Source organism: Pseudorca crassidens, chromosome 12, assembly GCF_039906515.1.
Source record: "Pseudorca crassidens isolate mPseCra1 chromosome 12, mPseCra1.hap1, whole genome shotgun sequence".
NCBI classification, from domain to species: Eukaryota; Metazoa; Chordata; class Mammalia; order Artiodactyla; family Delphinidae; genus Pseudorca; species Pseudorca crassidens.
In genome coordinates, this window is record NC_090307.1 from 1,322,878 (window position 1) to 1,343,020 (window position 20,143).

The window sequence follows — 20,143 nt, forward strand, 5'->3', positions numbered from 1 at the left end:
AGAATTCCTCCGCAAGTCTCAGTCCTCTCCATCTCCTCGACACTGAGAGATCAACACCGCCCTGCGCCCAAGACACCTGCCCGGTGGGAATGGGAGCACGGCGCTGGGACCCTGCAGGGGGTGGGTTCCTTGGGCTCCCAGAAGAGGCGGGGCACACCCTCGTCCCCAGGGCCACAGCCACCAGGCGAAGGACAGGGACGGCCCTCGCTCAGGGCCTCAGCCCCGCGCTTTGCATCTCACGACAGGAGTGTCCACGTGGCACAGGGCTCCCCGCCCTCCAGGGCCAGCGCCCCCCGCCAATGTAATTGACAAGAAACGGGGGCTTTGGGCCATTATTTCTCTGCTGCTTTATTTTAATTTCTCCTTATTGAACAGCCTACTTCCTCACCTTTGTAATGTCTTTTCCATTCAGCAGCAACGTACTTTCTTCCAGTGGAAACCGCAGCAGGAAGGGACTTAAACACCGTTCATGGACTTGGCTAAGCGCAGGCGTTATCCGACCTGCCTCCGCCCGGAGGGGATCTGAAAGGGCCGCCGGCAGCTGGGCGCTGCTGAGCCCGCTCTGCGTTTCCCAAGTCAAGTGGCCAACCAATACCAAGTGGGTATTAACCGGCGTCGAGCGCACAGCCTCCGATGTCGCCCTAACGTCACCCCGCGAACTCCAGGCCCTGAACGCCGCGTTGGCGGACCGGCACTTGTCTGCGCCCTCCTGCCCTCGCAAGCTTTATTTTTATTTATCTAAATGGAATCAAATACAAACACGGGGTGCCCTGCTGCTTCCCCTTCGGCTTGCACCATTCCCTAAATGACGGGGTTGGGGAGCGGACTGGACAGGCGGGGGCGTAGCTAGACGGGGGAGAACTGTCTCCATCAGCGCCGTACGGCTGCAGTTCCGGGGCAAGAGGGCAAGCTCACGTCCAAGGGGACGGTCACAGGTCACATCACAGGGGTCTGGTGGGAGACGCTGGGCTGATGAGGTGACACGTGTGACCAAACGCCAACGCCTGCAGGACAGCCTGTCCGCGAGCTCACCTTTACCTCCTGGGCTGGAGGGGAGCGACGGGTTTGGGATGGCGGGCGCGGCCTGGACACCAGCTCTGAGCACGTTGACTCTGACGCCACGTACACCCATCTCCCCCGGGGTGTGTGAGGCTGGGGAGTGGCACCCGGAGCCACACCGACAGAGCCCCGCCGGCTCCCCATGAGGCCGGAGCAGCCCCTCCCCGATGCTGCCCCGGCCCCGACACCCCACGGCAGGTCCCCGCTCCTCCTGTCCCCAGCTGAGAAGCAAAGTGGCGGGTCCCAGCCGGCACTCCAGGGCCCAGTGGGGCGCGTGGGCCAGAAAATCGCATCTCTAAGGGACCCGGGGCAGGCTTACTTTGGGAACCACCGCCTCAAAGGGTCCAAGGCTTCAGAGAGGAAAGGATGGAGTCTTTAAAAGTAGCCTCTGAAAACCCCAAACCAGAGGCAGCAGCCGTGCAGACGGACTTCGCTGCCTTGGACAAATCTTAACGTGGCCCAAGGAGACCTTGGTCGAGGCTCTGTTGACGGCCGTGGGGAGACGTGCTACAAGGATGGTGGCCACATTTGGGGAAGCAGCCCCAGGAGGTGGGCGGCCACGGCCAACGCAGGAGGGGAACAGCGGCTGCGGGCAGAGCAGGGCTGCACGCTCTTCCCATCTGTCCCCATCTGTGATCTGGGGGATGGGGTTAATTCTGAGCAGAGGGCTGGGCAGAGGTGGGCTCCATTCCCCTTGGGGCTGGAGAGGGCAGAGGGCCCCTGGATTCGATTCTCTGACTCTCCCCAGAGCAGGGGCGCCAGGAGGAGTCCTCTGCCCGTCCGTGTGTGGCGTGCACGGCACCCAGCGTGTGGTGTACGCTGTGGAACGTCTGCAGCAGGAACGATGGACAAAATGCAGCTGGGTTAGAAATCGAGGGGGAGCTTCTCAGCAGAAGCTTCAGTCCTTGGTTCTAATAACCCTGAACACTTATTTCTACAGATTTGTTAAAGAAAAGGTCCTCAAAAATAAAGCCCTTTTATTTCAAAGGTGTATTTCTTTTCTTTTAAATTTTCCTATTCCAGGACACCTTCAAACGAAATAGCACCAAGGTCAAGTCTACTGAGAGGTCTAGACAGCAGCCCCCAGGCCACACTGCCCACTGGCCACCATCCAGGCAGCGAGATGGACCCTCAAGGTGGCCCAGGGCATCTTCCTGGACACACTGTCTCCCCTTGGCTTCTCTCTTCCCTCTTTCCCATCTGTTCTGAGTGGAACATGACTGCTCAGGGACACATGGGGATAAAGGGCATTGTCCACCGGGACAAAGCAGTAGCCGGGCTGTACCGAGGTCCCCTCAGTTACCCACCAGGAGACACAAGCAAAAGCTACAGCCATTCTGCCTCCTCGTTGAGTAAAGGCTTGCTGGCAACACCCTCCAGGGGAGTCCCCCCAACCCTGCCGGGCTGGTCACGCCCCCACGATCTTCAGGGTATCGCCCGCTCCCCCAGCAGTCCCACCGAAGAGGAGCCTCAGGTGTCACGAGTGCAGCTGGTCTGTGAGCGCCAGAGGCAAGCAGGGCTTGGCACCTCTATGCCATTGTATATTGTACCATTGTACCACTCCATGTATCGAGGAGAAAACTGGGGCTTGACTGTGCATAAAATATTTAGCTAAACTGGTTGGGAGATGAGAATATTTTAAAAAAAGACAGAAAATGAAAGGCGCTGTTAGCTGTTACCGCAAAGTGGCCTTTGGATTAAACCAGCCCCAGCTGCTGCCCCTGCAGCAGGGACAGGACCTGGGGTCAGAGCAGAGCGGATACCTGCACACTGGGGTGTCCTCCGGCCAACGCCTTCACGGCCCCGCGGCTCCCCTCCGTCTCGTAATGAGCTCTGTGGTGGGACTTGGGCTGCACCTCGATCCTCAGCTCGTATGGTCCTGAGTGTGACGGCAGCTGCCAGTCGAGGGCAGGGAGAGACGGGCTGAAATGGAACACAGAGCATTAAACATTCATGCCACGCTTCCCGCAGACCACAGACCCACCTAAGACCCTGGGGCCCTGGGAAGTAGCTCATCCTGCCGGGCTTGTATCTGAAATTCCCATCGATAAGGATAACGGCCTGACACAGCCAATGGCAACCCGATCGTGATGGACGCCCAGAGCCTTGTCAGGCCTTCATGACGAGCTTCTGAATAAGATGGAAACATTTTCCCACACGACCTTAAAATATTTTCCTTCCTTCACGATAGGCCTATGAATTATTTAACCTCCCTAATAAGATAGGTTCCAGAATTAAAGACCTTTTCAGAATCACAGTTCTATCAGCCTGGCCTCAGAACTGGGCGGCCTGGCTCCCCTCCCCTGTGTCCCACGCGCGCTGGCTGCGGGCAGGAGTGAACCGTCGGGGGTGCCGCCAGGCCCCTGATAAAATGGCGGGGTTGCGGCAATCTCACCCAGCCCCCTACATCCCGTGCTCCGTGCACGACAACTGGGCAGCCGCCCACCCAGGGCACGAGTGAGCTGCAGACAAAGACCACAGAACCAAGGGAGCGGCCCTGGGGCCCAGGGCAGATTTGCAAGGCGGGTTTGTCACTTGGAGGCTGAAGAGGGGAGAGGGGAGTGAGCCGGGCCCTGCCTGAGGGGTCCACGAGGCCCACGACAAGCTCAGATCTCTGGGGCACTGACAGTCTCACTGCACAGACGGGAGATGGAGGCCATTTGCCACCTGAAACCAGGTCCACGTGAGGCCAAAGGTCCTGCTCTCCCTACAGAACATGCTTCAGGGTCCTGCCCTGTAAAAAGACAAAAGGCTGACGCCAAAAGCCACAGTCCACAGGCAGAGGCCGCCAGGCCCTCACAGGAGCTGGGGTCTGGCCCACCCACTGCCTTCCTACAACGAGCGCCCAGTGGGGGTGGGGTGGCTTTGGTCCCCACGGTGACAGCCTCTCCCTCTCCCCTCTCGGATGCAGAACCTGACCCAACAGAGATGCTGCTCGTCAGACCTCAGAGTGTCTGGAAGCCAAGCCCGGGCCGGCCAGGAGGGCTGCAGAGCGGGGGCAGTGTGAGGACCCCCTGCCCCCGCAGGGGTGGACGGGAGGCGCCCAGGTCTCGCCCTCCACACACGGCGCTGAAGGTGCCCTTGCTCCCAGAGTCTCCGCCGTCTGGGCGCCACTGTCCCCTCGCCCCGCTCCGCCTGTCGCTGACGTGTCCGTCTCCGCGCATGCAGCAGAGACCGTGCGTGCCGGCGGCTTGTTTGGGACAGGTGGCTGGGAAGGGTGGGTTTTGTTTAGAGGCCCAGACACACGGACGCAGCGCTCGTGGCGTCTCAGCCTGGAAGGAGTCGGTACACTACTTCCCCGAAACGTCCCCCAGCCTCTCCGCCTCATCTCAGACGATGAATCAGGGTGATTTTTAAAACACAAAACAATAGATAGAATAAAGGTACTTTTTGAAAGGAGAAAAAGCCCAGAAGTCAGCTTGAATTGGAATCAAACATGTAATTTCTAAAAAACGTGCAAAATACTCCTGGAAAGGACAGTATATTTCCGGGCATTCGTGGTTTTCTAGTGACGGCAGAAACGGAATCATCTCGCCACGCACGTGCAGTTACTGCTGAATCAGCTTTGCGGACACCCTGTCCACCCTCGGGTTCTGCAGCCCCGCCCGCTGGGCTCCTCTGAGAGCACACGGCGCTGCTGAGAGCCTGGCGGGACGCAGGCCACGCACACCACACCCCACTATAAAGTGTTCACTGGGTCCCAGGGACACCGCCAGCCCCGATGCCACCCGGGCGGACGGGCCTCCCAGTGGGCCTGAGCTCAACCGTCGAGCAGCAAATCAAAGGCTCTAACGTGAGAAGAGGCTGCATCTGTGTCGACGCAGCGAGAAATTTAAAATCCTAACTGGAATCCACCGCAGATACAGTGAAGTGGGCGTGTCCAACAGTCAGACGCCAGTGGAGGTGGGGAAGACCAGCGCCCCCCAGGGGCCAGGACCTCCGTGCAGGCACGGAGGCGGCTTTGGAGTGTGTCCCTCAGCCCCCGTGTCCACCCTGCTGGGCCCTAAAATCACCGTCTGCATGGGAGGCCTTCCAACCCTGGGAAGCCCCTCCTCCAGACTACATGTCAGATTCCAGGACCAACTTGCACTTGAAAACCCTCTATTCAATGGCCAACCTAAACCCAGATTTCTTCAGGAAGCGAGACCGCAGGCGGGTGGGATGCTCATCGCCCACCCGCCGGGCCCCCGTCTGCTGTCTACATGTTGATTCCATGTCAACAAGATGCCCCCCACCCCCCGGTTCTCACTAAGTACAGCCTCGGAAAACTCAAGACGATGTGACCAAGAAGAACGGGAGGGACACGTGTGTGCGCAGAGATTCCGAGATGCCCAGACTAGGGAAACGCCCAAGTCACGGGCTGAGCGCAGGAGCCCCCCGCCCCGCCCCCAATGCCAGGTGGCTTCTGAGAAACGCTAAACAGAATCGAATGGGAGTTTTCCTGGCGGGCGACGCCCCGCGGTGCGTCTAGCAGTCTCCCGGGCTGTGGTGCGCAGAAGCACTTTCTTGACGTGTTATCAGCGACACATGCGGCCACACCGCCAGGACGAAGGACCAGCGAGCCACGGGCTTCGAGCGCGAGGCCAGCCCTCGGTAACTAGCATCTTACGGGAGCTGCCCCGACCCCCAGACAAACCGCCCAGCTCAGCACACCCCGCCCGGAGGGAGCGGACCACATCTCCGTTTAGAATATCCAACGTACTAATCTGTTCTGTTATCTTATACATACTGTTGATCTAAGTGAAAACACTGTCCTCTGCTGTAAATAGAAAAGAAACAAATGAGAAACAAAATAAAAGTTAGGTTCATCTGACTCCCAGGAAATTAAAAAACGAGAGTGTGCGACGGAAAGAGAAGCAAAGGAAGGATGGAAAGTGCAATCCCTCGCCGTCTGCGCAGGGCAAGCAACTTCTGAGCCGCTCCGCACTTGAACGCCATAGAGGAATAGATCTGGGGAAATGATTGGCTCCTGAATCACGGACAAAGCCAGCAACACAGTGTGAGCGCAGTTTCGAGTTAGAATGGTCCGCAAAATAAATACTGTAATACAGACAATTTAAAGTTAGAATGGTCCGCAAAATGAATACTGTAATACAGACAATTTAAGGTTAGAATGGTCCACAAAATAAATATTGTAATACAGACAATTTAAATTATTGTTTGGGGTTGGACATTTTCAGCATGAGTTTGGCAACTCCACAAAAACTGTAAATGTATCTCTGATTCAGAGAAAAGGCCTAAGACTGGAAAGAATGTTCCAAGACGCAGCGGCCCCTGCCGCGAGGACGGTGAGTCACGGCTGCGCTGTCCCAGCCCAACCCCCTCACGGGCCCCGCAGCCGAGTGTCATTCCTGGGGGTCACCAGCGACGCGGAGAGGAGCCGCCACGGGGACCACATCAGGAGAGTTCTCTCATGGCCTCAGCCCAGGGCTGCTGAATAACTTCAAACTCACCTCCAACTTAACTGGATTTTTTACAAAGCCACACTCAATGCAGCCAAGACAACATGCGGTTCAATTCGAATCTAAGATCCCGCTGATCTGTACGAACAGAAGCTACCTTACATTCTCTCCACACACACACGTATATATCTCATAATCAACCAGAGAAACTACCTCCACAGCTGGGCGTATATCTGCAAGTATTTTTACACAAAAGGGATAGATCTTAACAAAATAAAATATAGTGTGATACCCTGGCTCTTTTAACGTAAAGATCACATGTTGAGCATTTTAGCACATTGTTCAAAAATGGTTTGATCTCAGCGTCACGTCTTGTCCTGCAGATGACTGATCAGTGCTCTGTGGATGGACTTGTGGGTTGCCCCCAATTTGCTGCTCTTATCAGTACCAGAGGTGTGAACATCCAGCGTGAGATCCTGGTGGCCCTTCTGGTCATTTCCTCAGCACAGACCCACAGCCTCCGTCAAAGAGCATGAACACTTGGGCTCCTGACACCTCCCGGGGGTCAGGTCCCCTGCACGGCCTCGCCAACACAGGGCCCGATGGATTTAATCTTTGCCAAACCACACAGGGAAGGGCGCTCTGAGGCTGCATCTTCCTGTAACGCTGTAACACGCACCCATCACGTGGTAACAATAAACTGAAACACTCTGAACCCCCAGTGGTAACGTCTCTGAAAGTCTCCAGGCCTCTCAAACGTCCCCTGACCTCTTACACGCGTTTGACTAATGGCAACGTGGGACTCCAGGCCCCCCACACCCCAACTCTGGCTCCTTCGGGGTCTCCAAAGGCCACTCCGGGATGACGGCCACTGTCCTTAATATCAACTTGTCATTGCTGGGGACCCTGGCTGAAGGGGACACAGATCTCTCTGCAACTCTCTGTGAGTCTGGAATTCTTGCAAATAGAAGGTTTTTCTAAATGGCTGTTGTGCACTTGGCACGTAAGGACCTGAATCACGTTCCTTTTGCTCCCGTTTAAAGAAGAAGAGGCTGGAGGCCGCATCTCACGCACCGCCCCCCCCACACCGAGGAGCGACGCTGGTGCCCGTCGGCGCTGAGTGCCTGCGGTTTCCACCCGTTACCACCGGCACCATCACCCCACCCCCAGGGCCGAGGGGTGGACCAGGCCCATGGCCTCCCCGAGCCACCAGGAGCCCCGCTGTGAGTAGGTGTTAAGCAGCCTGGCTTGGCCTGGCTGGCCCTGGCCTCCAGGCTGGGGACGCCGGCTCGTGTGACACAAGGAAGGGAGTCACGCGACCTCCATCGGGGAGCCCCCTGGGCCCCAATCTGAATCCCCTGCTCCTGGAGCTGCTGCCACCATCCACTTCCCACCGGAAAGCCTTTCGTGTCCTATCGAATCTCTGTGCTTCCTTCATGCGGGAAAAGGGTGAAGGATCTTTTCTGACGCTTAGTTCACGGCCTGGAGCCTGGAGCCCACCTCCCCACGGGCATGCAGAGCCCGAGACGAACCTGAACTTCTCTCAGCCCGTGTCTCCCGCCCCCATCCAGGCCCTGCCCCAGCTGCCCGGGGCCCCTCCTCCCTGCCCGGCCACTGTGGTCACCTGCTCGGGGCTTCCCTGGGTACCCGCGAGTCCGGGGCAGTCTTTCCAGCACACAAAGGATTTCACAGACAGCCTCCCGCGCTTCAGCAAAAGCTGTGCCGCCCCGGAGCAGGTGTTTACGAGACCGCAGCTCTGACCTCGGCACCGCCGGCCGCCTGCATACGCCTCGACACCAGCCAAACCCGGCCCTGAGCAGGACCCAGGGACACCCACCGACCTGCCAGTCTCCGCGGGTGCAGCCTGCCAATGACGTGTTTCTCCAGCACAGGAGACCTGGCCTGGAGCGCGGCTGACCGCGGGGACACAGACGGACGGAGGCCATTCGCACTGATTCAGAAACAAGGTCATCGCAGGGCTCAGGGCTCCGGAGAGCCTCACTCCGTCCCCACCACCCCTCTGGGCTCCCGACGGCCAGCGGGGCGGGGCTCGGGCTGGACCTGCTCACCCCGGGCCTCCCCATGTAAACCACTTCATCGGCCGCTGCTGCCACCACGGAGACGCCAGAACCCGCCTGAGGGAACGGCACGCACCACTCCGCCAAAACTCGGACCCAGATCCCAGCAGGGCCCCGATTCTGCACCAGTTCGAGGAAAAACCGCGAACGCCAGGGACAGAGCAGTGTGCCAGGCGCCCCGGGCTGGGGCCTGCCGAGCCCCCTGCGGCCGAGTGCGGGGGGACAGAGATTTCTGCATCTGAGCCCATCGGGGGGCCTGGAGCTGGGATCCGACCACCTCGCAGAGAGTACGCCAGGGGAGCCTGGGCACGTGCTCGGTGGTACCAAGGGATTCCCTTAAATCACATACCAGTGTCGGGTACGGCATCTACTGCTGTCACGATTCGTTTCTAAAACTGAGCCCCCGTCTCTGAGAGACACGCTGAACATCGATGGGTAAGACTTCACGAGGTCTGGGAGTTACTGCCAAGGAACAGGTGTGGGTGACGAGGTGAGGCAAGAGGACCACAAGTAGTCAGTCCGTTAGGTGTGGGCGTGGCGGCCCAGGACTAGTCTCTGACTCGTGTACAGTTTGGTTTTCTGTGATACAGAGCGAAAGAGCAACGCTGAGAAACGGGCACTCAAGTTACCCCAGTGATGTTCCAGGGCCGGGAGCTGTCAGGGATTCACTGCCCTCTGTTTATGGGCATTGAACAGTCTCCACAGAGAAGGATGTGAACTGTAAACCCCCCAAACCGTCTACTTTCTCACCTTCCTGTTCTCGCCCTGCCGAGCTCGGTGACTGAGTCAGAGGCAGCGACTTCCCTAAACTGGCTGCACTCGAGCCTGGAGCCCTTCCGGAACCTTCTCCCGGAAAAAAGGCCTTGTCCACTCAATGTCAGAGAACCCCCGTGCACTGGACATCCCACCGCAAGGTGCCGAGACGAGAGCCTCAGCAAAGCCCCTGTGCTGTGGAGTTCTCCCTCCGTGTAGACACCCGGGAAGGGGGCTGCTCTTTGGTTCAGATGGTTTGGGTGGAATCCTTTCAGTTCTGAATTTTCTGAGACCTAAGGCTCACATGGACTTATCACTTAGAAGAAAACTGTAAAAGCTTTCAGGACTCTTCTGTTTCTGAAAGAGCTGAAGCTACAAACTCGGAACTTGGCAGGACTGAAGTCCGCCCGAATGAGAGCGAGAACCAGAGCAGAAGGGGAAGGACATCACCCCAACTTTAAAGCAACACGTTTTCCCAGGGTCGGGAGCCCATGGCCGCCTCTTACTAGCTGTGTTTTGTCTTTTCCCCTCCAATTTTAAAAAGGTCATCAGCTCAGTTCTCGGCTATTTAATCAAGCAGGGGCTCCCGCAGGCCAAGGCTTGGCCGGGACCACACACCTCGCCCCAAGGTCCACCCAGCTCCCCCCGGGGCCCCCAAGAGGCACGGGTGAGGAAGCGCCTCCCATGCCAGAAAGGCCGGCCTTCCTGGAGGGCGCCCTGGAGAAGCCGACCTCTCCGCTGATGACCCCCCAGAGGTTCGCGGGCCGTGGGTGGCGTCCTCACCCACCCACCCACCCTCCCAGGGCACAGCCCTCGGGGAGGGGCTGGCTGTGATCCACGAAAGGCCAAAGTCCTTCGGGGCTGGCCTTGCACGTCTGATGGGTCTGGAAGGGATGGGACTGGGGGGCGGGCCTCAGACAGGAACTCACGCCCGGGGGTCTCAGGTGGTCACCCCCAGCTGTTGGGACCGGCTTCCTCTGCACTGTCACTCAGATGGCGCTGAGGGGACTCGGGGACAGGACTGGCCACGAGGAGGACGGTGGCCTGGAGGAGATGCCCTGAGCACCCCTGGAGGCTGGAAAAGTGCTTTTATGGAGACGTTGGTGGGTGAACAGGGGGCCGAGGGACAGAGCCGGGCAGTACAAGGCAAGGAAGCGGGCGAGGCGAGAGGAGGGAGCCCCACGTCGGGTGCTGTAGGCAGGGCCCCCGCACCCCGAGATTCTGCGGCCAGTGACCTGTCCTGAGGCCCAGGATCCCCCCCAAGAGGCCCTGTCTGGGTCACACCAGTGCCAGATGCCTCCCTGCTGCCACCTCGGCCCTGACTTGTTCCCGACCGGTCCCCAACTTGTCCCCATGCCCCGGGGACTTGGGGGGGGGCACGGACGGGGTGCAGTGCCTGGGGCGTGCTCGGGAGCTGGGCAGCCCAGGAAGGGCCACCTGCTCGTTCTCCACACTCTCGGAGGCTCTGCCAGGCCCAGGTCTGCTCAGAAATCCAATTCAAACTCAGCCATGGACCTGGGACTTTCAGAACAAGAACAGCGAGGCCACCGTGGAGAGATTCTTTTTTTTTCTTAATGATCAATTCAGGAATTTCATAAGAATCCGTTGCTTTCAGTGGCTCCACCGAACAGGGTGTGGAGAAATCCAAGGGGCTAAGACTTCCTTCCAGCTTTCCGGAAAACTGCCGTCATCCTTACTCTGCACCACTCATCCCCCCGCCGCCCCCCCCAAAACAGGCCAGTTTCACGTAAGCCTCTCAGGCCCTGCCGTCCAAACTTGCATCCCGACAGTTCCCACCGCCCTGCACCTGTACGGGGGGAGCCAGGCAGCCTCCAGGACCCCCAGGCAGACTGGACCTGGCCCCTCTCCCGGGCGGACAGCCACCTGGGGTCTCCTCCTCGGCTCGCGAGAGGGCAGCATCGCTGCGGGGCCCTCCTCTCACAGAGCTGGCCCTCTGTTCTCCAGGAAAACAAGCCCTCCAACTCCTAAAACCTCTCCCGAGAGAAGACACGTCTAAGGACACCAGATGCTCCTACAACTCAATGTGGGGGCAGCCCAATGGGACACAAAGAGCTCTTGTCCAGAAATCCAGCTGAGGTGGAAAATAAGCTACTTTGGAGGAATTTCTCAAACTACTGGGGCTTCTCCTCCTGACCCAAGACTAGACAATTGCATTTGCACCCAGTTCCTCCGTCCCCAGGGACCAGAACTGTCTAGACAAGGGAGGACGCCGCCTTTCCCTCACGTCCACTACTGGAGTGGAACAAAGGGCACAGGGAGGGCCCATGCCTTGGGTGGGTGGATGGATGTCTGGGTGGATGGGTGGATGGATGTCTGGGTGGATGGGTGTACAGATGGGTGGATGGAAAGAAGGGTGGGTGGATGGGTGGAGGAATGTTTACTTGGTGAGGACCCCCGCGGGAAGCTGAGCTCTAGGTGGTCCCTCTGCTTCTCCACTGACCCTCTTGTTTGTTACAGGGGGCAGATGCCAGCGAGTTTGTGACTGTTACTGGGCCCCAAATGCCTTTTCGGATGCCACTAGAGCCTGCTGCTAACCAGTCATTACAGGGCTTGAGAAAGCTCAGATGATACCTGCCACACTGCTCATAAAAACCAAGAAACAGAATCGCCGAGCTAGTGTGGGATGGGGCATAAATAAGCCATGAAACTGACACTTGGATTTGATTTCTACCCAGAGATGCCAGGACCGTCAGGGGGCAGCTCCCAGAGTTCACCCTTAATCTGTTTTAATAGGGGACCCACAGAAAACCCTGGACAGTCATGAAATAGTAACCATTCCATTTCCAAACTCTAAGTTTAAAACAGACTTCAGGGGCTCAGGACGTAATAAATAAGCTTCTCAGATCATCTGCAGGAACGTACCTGCATCAGGCACGTTGCTCCCTGAGGACTAGAGAAGCTCACGGTCCCAGCGAGGGTCTCGCTGAAACAGAGCTCAGCCTGTGGTCAGGCCAGAGGAGACCCCGTGCCCGACAGGCACAGCCTGCTGGGCGTTGCGCCCATTGCCGTGCTCTCTGGACACCAAGGGCGAGTGACCGCAGCACCCCGGACTCCGCCTCCCCCCACCCCCCATAACATCCGACTTGAAATAAAACAGTGGGACGCCAGTACCACCTACAGGTGCATGTCCAGCCCCGAGACGTGCCCCCGCAGTGGGGGACTCACGGCCATCACTGGATCCTCCCAGCCTTGAGCCCTGCAGTGACCACCCTCGTCCCGCACCCCCAGACTCGGCAACTGGAGCCTTGCAGCCTTTTGTCTTTCGTTTTGTGTCTAGCAATTTCCAAGTGCCTCAGTTTCCCCATCTGTAAAGTGAGACCCATCCACGCCTCCCGTGAGCTCACTGGCCCCGAGCCCAGGTCCCCGGGGAGGGATGCTGAGGCCACAGTGCACGCACGTCCCGACAGCCCTGCAGAGCTCTGGGCTCAGGGGAAACAGGCATCATCACGGTGTGACTGCCCTGCAGGTGGCTACGCTCACCTGTGGGAAGTGACTCTTGGAGGAAAATCAGGCGTTCCCAGGGGCCCCGGGGCTTCCAAGGCTTGAGCAGAACGGTCAGATCCCGGAAACAGCCCGCTTAAATCTACATGAAGCCTGAGCAGGGAGAGGACAGAACCATCCACCTCAACAAGCCTGTAAAACATGGCCGGAGTGACAAAGGCACCGTCGCTGAGAGCACTGGACGCAGGGCGTAATTAATGCACCGCTTCCGTGCTCCAGTCGTGAGGGTTTTCGCAGCCGGTGCCTGTTGGGCGCTCAGAGCACAGACGAACCTGGACGGGAAACCTCAGAGGGAAAAACAACATGCGGGTCGCTTTCTTTACCAAAACCCAGCTAGCTCAATGCTGTGGGTCAAGCCCCAGCTTCCAGAAGGTATTTTATTTTATTATTTTATTTTTTTGCGGTACGCGGGCCTCTCGCTGCTGTGGCCTCTCCTGTTGCTCCGGACGCGCAGGCTCAGCGGCCATGGCTCACGGGCCCAGCTGCTCCGCGGCATGTGGGATCTTCCCGGACCGGGGCACGAACCCGCGTCCCCTGCATCGGCTGGCGGACTCTCAACCACTGCGCCACCAGGGAAGCCCCAGAAGGTATTTTAGAAGCATTTATTTAAAAAGCAAAGCCCATCATGACATATAAATACAATTTTGCTCATTAATTTTCACGGAAGGCCGAGTTTTAAAGCTGCCTCACGATTACATTTCAGTCTCCGGCAGGACTGTTCCCTTGTTTCCCCGGAGGCCCAGCCCAGGTGTGCTGCAGGTGCACCGGGTCCCCGACGAGCGCCCCACACTCTCCTCGGAGGAAAATGTCTGAGCAGAAAGCAATTCTGTTGTGTCTGTGGTCACTCGTGCGTGTCGTCACTGGACACTTGCTCCTGGTCGAGTCTCCTCACGGTTTGGAAAATCTCAAGATTGGAGACCTGGGAAGGGGCCCCGGGATGGGAGACCCCTGAGCGCAGCAGCCCCGCCTTCACACGCAATGGGTGGACGGCCCGGCGGGAGCAGGACCAGGCCAGGAGCTGACGGTTCCATAGCCGAGACTGCGGACATTCGGATTATCTACAAGATCAGCCAACATGGCAGAGCTCAAGGGCTAGACTTAAACATCTGTGTGTAAAGCCACAAAGATTCAAATTATTTTATCCTCTCCAGGAACGCAAAAGTACCTGAGATCCTCTTTCTCCTTTTCGTGGCTAAAAATAGACATTCACAGAACAACATCAAAAAGAGAAATCAGGGCGTCCCTGGTGGCGCAGTGGTCGAGAGTGCGCCTGCCGATGCAGGGGACACAGGTTCGTGCCCCGGTCCAGGAAGATCCCACATGCCGCAGAGCGGCTGGGCCCGTGAGCCATGGCCGCTGAGCCTGTGCGTCCAGAACCTGTGCTCCACAGCGGGAGAGGCCACAGCAGTGAGAGGCCCGCGTACCGCAAAAAAAAAAAAAAAAAGAGAAATCAGGGCCTACATCCTCCACGTACACCTTGGGGGAAGGGTCCTAAAGGTGGAGCAGAAGCCTCTCCCTCTGCCACAAACCCACAGATCACAGCTGAATCTGCAAGGCTAACTTTTCCAGTTGGAAGTCAGTACACAGAGCACCTTTTCTGGCGTCAGCTGTGAAATCTGGGAAACCAGAAAGAGCCTGCCCTGCGGGGATGAGGGTTTGGGCCTCTGAGACCACATAGTCCTGCAGCAAGGAAGCACAACTGCAGAAACGCACAGCCCGGGTCTTGCACTCAGACTCCGAATTCACCTGCAGGAGCCTCTGCAGGCCTGTGGCCAAGGTCAGCCTCTGGCCTCGGGAGGACCTCTGTCTGCGGGGCTCCCACCCTCCCCGAGCGCCACCAGCATCCTGGGAGCAGGACGCGGACGTCAGAGAAAGGTCCCAGGCTCCCCGACGCCCCCCGATTAGAGGGAAAACTCGTCAGGGCTACGGGGAGCAGGGGCCCAGCCAGGGGCGCCTCTGGGGTGAGCTAATCACGGCGTGAGTCCAGCTCTACCTCTTACTAGTGGGGCCTGAACACGTGACCCTGGCGCTGGGTCTTGTAAGCAAGTGCTCAGGGGGACCGTGCAGAGACCTCCCCACAAACTGTCTTCTTTTTAAAGCTCGCTATCAGTGAGCTTCCTTTTTTTTTTTGGTAATCTTTTAAAAATTTTTTTTAACTTTCCGGCCGTGCCGCATATGGGATCTTAACTCCCCAACCAGGAATTGAACCTGAGCCCCCCGCAGTGGAGGCGCAGAGTCTTAACCGCTGGACCACCAGGGGAGTCCCCAGCGAGCTTCCTTTTGTGATCTTCAGATGATGTGGCTGAGGGTCCTTTGCCAGGTCAGAAGAGAGACAACAACCCAGAAGTGACTGACTGGTCCAGAAGCCCGCGTGGGCTGGCCCTATGGAGACCACCGAGTGCAGACGGGCGGGGCCAGGGGTGCCCCAGCGGAACGACGTGCAGTCGGATTTGTTACCACCTCCGGCTTCATTTAATCTTATTCCAAACTAGGATACACTCCGAAATATTCAAACAACTTACAAGATGCAGTCAGAGTCAGCAGTAGTTTCATCGGACTTTTGGAAACTAACAGACACAGCATAAAGGTTATGCATGTTATTAAAATCATCGATCGGACCCAACAACCTAAAAGAAACCGCGTCTGAAATACTGATTTGGACACGCAGCCCCTCGGGTCACTGAACCCAGTAGCCCCAAGTAACCCTGTTCATCGCGGGCCCTCGCCCCTGAAGGAAGTCCACTCTTTAAGTACTCAAATCACAACAGCAAAGTCTGTCTGCAGGAATTTAACTCAACACGCGTGCGTTGATGTCACAAAAGGCTCACCTTAAAATGCTCCGCATTCCCAAAGCTAGTTTCCTTCTAAGTATTACACATTCCTCGTGTAACTTTGCCCCTTTAAAGGCAAATCCAGAGGTTACGCCGGGCCCAGACAGAGACACTAAGACCTCAGAAGTTGGGGCTTTCCCCGAGCCTATCCTAAAGGAAACACAGGTTCACTGGACACACACAGCGAGGACCCTGGGTACGGACCCTCGCCCAGGGCAGACGCTCAAGTACGTTCGCTTGAACCAACGGACATTTAAACTTTAGTTCCTTTGGGACAATGCAACGTCCTCTGAAAGCCACCAAGGAGAAACAATCCACCGGGAGTGGGAATCGGCCGGTCGCCTCCACCCTCACGGCCGCAGCCGATCGTGGGAGCCGCGTGGCACCATCCTTGGCGGAATCGCTTTCTCGTCCACAGAAGGAAGCGAGGTGGGAAGACCGCCCCCTTCTGAAGAGGCTCGCGGCCTGTCGGACGTGAGCGCGGGGGGGCACTTAAAACAAGCCGCCTGCGTTTCCCCAAAGCTTTAAGCGCAGAAGCGTCATTCTCTGAGGCGCTAAAATAAGTCTAAAGTCTTAGTTGAAAGCCATGAACTTCCATCCAACACTGCTGCTGGCTTCACAGACCTCCTGTGGGAAGAATTCAGCAGCATTCCGTGACCCCGCGGGCCCATCAGAAGGCTCTGCACACGGGCGAGCCACGCACGCTGTACAGACAGAAAGACCCCAAAGGGGCAGTGAGCCCACGGCCCCCAAATTCCTTGGGTAGAGAGTAACGCTGCACACTTCTCATTAAAAAGTTCCTTTCGCCGGCAAGACGGAAGCAGAAGTGCCCAGAGGCGCCGCACCACAGGCTGGGAGGTGGATCTGTCCCGATAAGCCGTCCACCCCACACGTCGCAGCCTGGCAGCACTGGGCACCCCGGCTGGGCAGCCCGAGACCCCGTGGGCAGGAAGTCTGGCCACCTTCCCGGCAGGTGAGTGCCTCGACCTCTCTCTTCTCCCGTGGCCTCCAGCCGCCCACCCTACCCCCACCCCCTGCACCTGCTGACGGGATCACACGGAAACACATCGCCAGGGACCAGGAAACACATTTTGATGTGGAACCAAAACAGAGGGAAAAGTGGACTTCAAACCCTCGGGGGGAAGTGTGGGGTCTTCACAGCGTTCGTTGGCGTGAACTCACAGGAACGCCGGGAGCGTCACACCTCGCCTGGAGCTCTGGGACCAAGAGATAAATGGAGCAGGGCACTCAACCAGGGAATCATCACCGAGACCCCAGAGCAGACAGCAGGCAGCAGCTCTGCGTCCTGACGCAGGACGACCCCCCAGAAACACCCGCGTTCCCGCAGGCTCCCCGTTGCTGAGGTCCTGAGGAAGCCACCCCATCTGCCACCGGGGGTCACAGGCTGAGCTGGTCCCTCCAAAAGTCCCAGGTTGGAGTCCTAACCCCAGGACCTCAGAAGGCCACTGCGCTTGGATGTGGGGTCTTTACAGGGGCCGTCAAGGTAGGGCAAGGCCCCTGGGTGGTCCTGGTCCAAGGACTTCAACGCCGGTGCCTGGATCGCAGACTCCAGGCCCCAGAACCCTGAGGGATAAACGCCTGCTGTTTAAGCTGCCCCGTCTGTGGGATTTGGTCACAGCAGCTCCTGGAGACACGGTAGCTACCTTTGCACCTGCAGTGATGATGTGGGTTCACTGACGCCCCGTCACGGTCCATGAAAATGAGAAGGTCCTAAACTGTGTGTGGGCCTGTGTGCTTGAGCAGGTTAGCTTCAAAACCTTCTTCTTCTTAGGTAATAATTATAAAGAAAGGACAGCTTGCATAAACAGCTTTTATATTTTAAAATGCCTCCAAATGGGTTTTTTAAATTCCCACATTTATGAATTAAATCCAGGTTCTGATTCCCGGTCCACGGTAACCCTTGCTTCTCTACCTCTCGACTCCTAAATGTGCCACCAGAAAGGAAGTATTCACTGTCCGATGCTTTAGAAACTTTCATCTCTCACACTGTTTCTTTGCCACAAACTTCCAAAAAGGTTTAGCTGTGTTCATTCGGCGCCTGGAACTACATTATCCACTGGCAGCTCTAACTCACTCATGTGTGCTTTAGTTGTGGAGAAAAAGAGGGTCTGAGCACAACAGAGAAAATTCTGGAACAAATGAAACCCTACCGATTTGCTCTCCTCATCTAACAGGCACGACGGCTGGAAGGCACTGGGCCCCACCATGCGGTCTTGCCGCCAGAACAAAAAAGGGAGCAGGACAAGAAAACACTGAGCCTCGAATACCTGAATCTACAGGCAGACGCCTGCATGCCTGTCACACACGCCTCTTCCTGGAGAGGCCCCCGCAGCCCCCACGGCAAAGGCCGTGCACCTCCTGGGAAGGCCCGTGTGCACAGTCTACGCCTGACAAAATCCTGGAGCAGAAAGCACTCTGCCAGGGGTCATTAGCGGCCCACCTGTTGGGAAAGCTGTTTAGTTAAAAATAAAAACCCCGGGCTGAGTAAGTGGACCCAACAGAGCACCGGCAGCCCCAACGCTCGGAGGAGCTGAGGCTCCTGCCAGGCAGCCCGCCTCCTGGGAGGAGAAGGCTGCGCTGTTTCCAAACGCCGGCGGGTGGGGCTGGTGCAGGCGCGCTACTCTGGGGAATCGCGGAGCCGAGGCCCCATCTGCACCGACAGTGCAGTGACGGCAATCAAGTGCGAGCAGGGAAGCCAAAACACAGACACGAGCGTCACCTGGCTTTATAGGAAACAAGACAAAAACTGAGCCCACGTGTCGGTAAACCCTTGTGACGGGCTGACTCCTACCCCCAAAGGTCTGACCCCGCTCCCCGCTCCAGCACCTCGGATATGACCTCACCTGGAGACAGGCCTTTAAAAAGGAGAGAATTCGTGAAGGTGAGGTCTTGGGGGTGGTCCCTCGACCAACACGACTGGGTTCCGACAGAGGGAGACTTAGACACAGACACAGGCCGGGAGAAGGCCGAGGGGTGTGAAGGCAGAGGGACGCCAGGACGGCAGCAGACCCGGCGCTGGAGAGCGGGAGATCCTCCCTGAGCCTTGGAAGGAAGCAGCCCTGCCGGCACTGGGCCTCGGGAACCCGCTGCCGCGGCCCACGCCCACCTGCACCCGCTTACCTGGTGTAGGACGTTGGGGACCTCGGCCGGGCCCACGGGTACAGGTGCTGCGGCACCGACAGGTACTGGTCACAGAAGGCGCCCTTGCGGATGTGCTGGAAGGATGGGAACTCCTCGGGTGGGAAATCAGACGTGGGCGGCGTGGCCCCCAGGTCCTCCCCGGCTGGCTCCACCTTGAGCGCCACTGACGGCGAGTGGTCCAGGGCGGTCTTGCGGGCCTTGACGGGGACGCCGTCGCCCAGGTCCAGGCTGCCGTCGGTGCTCAGGGCGTTGATGGCGGCCACGATGGCCGAGCTGGTGTACTGCGTGGTGTTGCCCAGCCAGGTGTCGTCGGTGACGCTGACCCGTGGCGATCCTTGCGGGGACGGCGTGGGCGAGGGGTGGGGGGAGCAGGACAGCTGCCGGCCGTTGAGGCCGTACTTCCGCTTGTTGCAGGGGGACGAGGGCCTGGACGTGCGGGCCCCCAGCCAGCTCTCCTCAGTGACGCTGGTGCGCGGCGACGTGGAGGGCGAGTGCCTCGGGGACCCGAGCAGGCCGCAGGCCCCCAGGCCACGGGGGAAGCCCTCCTCGGGGTCTGTGGTCTTGGGGGACACGCAGGGGGACTGCCACGGGGACGTCTGCGGGGACGCGTACGGGTACGAGAAGCTGGACTCGTAGGACGAGGCCTCGGAGTTGCAGCTGCGGGACGACAGGCTGCTGGCCGGGCTCAGGCACGAGGGGTCGCGGTAGGCCTCCAGGCTGGGCAGGTTCAGGGTGGCCGTGGCCGGGGACCGCTTGGAGCTGGGAAGGACGTCTTCCGCGTCCGCGTCATGGAAGAACTGGCCGTTGCCGTGGTGCAGCCCCAGGTAGGAGGTGATCTCGATGCGAGGGCTCTCCAGGGCCGGGGCCCCGTTCGGCCTGACTCCGCCGGAGGAGAGGAAGTAGCTCGAGGGCCCGCCGTCCAGGGCGGCCCCGTAGCCTGCGGTGGAGACGCCCGGGGCCGAGGTCTGCAGGCCGTGGCACGGGGCCGGCAGCGAGGGGTGGGCGGAGGAGAGGGGCAGGCCAGAGCCGATGCCGGAGGTGACGTAACTGTAGTGCTCTGGAAGGGAGGGGGAGACGGGTGAGGCGCTGGCCACGGAACCGCCACCCACGTGCTCAGGGACCCCGCGATCCGGGACCGGCCTCACCCCTCACCCCGCAGGCCTGGCCTCCGAGATGGGCTCGCTACTGCTGCTCCAGCGGAGAAGCAGCCCGAGCCCCGGCCTGGCCAGCAGGGTCCCTGCGCCCCGCCCGGGCCCCTCCTCTCTCCACTCCAGCCACCGCCCTCTCACTTGGACACGCGCCCACCGGGGCTTCCCTCTGCACAAACGTCCTTCCC

General features: G+C 58.7%; 1 protein-coding gene across 4 annotated transcripts in view; it reads right to left on the reverse strand.

Moving 5' to 3' along the window:
- NFATC1 (nuclear factor of activated T cells 1) overlaps nt 1-20,143 on the reverse strand; it is a 103,247-nt gene that overhangs the window by 69,017 nt on the left and 14,087 nt on the right. For 3 of the 4 annotated variants that reach the window (XM_067698786.1, XM_067698789.1, XM_067698788.1), the window contains 2 exons: nt 18,787-19,864; nt 2,823-2,982 (listed from right to left, as the gene is read on the reverse strand). In XM_067698786.1, the coding sequence (XP_067554887.1) occupies nt 2,823-2,982; nt 18,787-19,864 (1,238 nt within the window). The remainder of the gene's footprint in view (nt 1-2,822; nt 2,983-18,786; nt 19,865-20,143) is intronic. The other variant, XM_067698790.1, reaches the window with a different exon arrangement.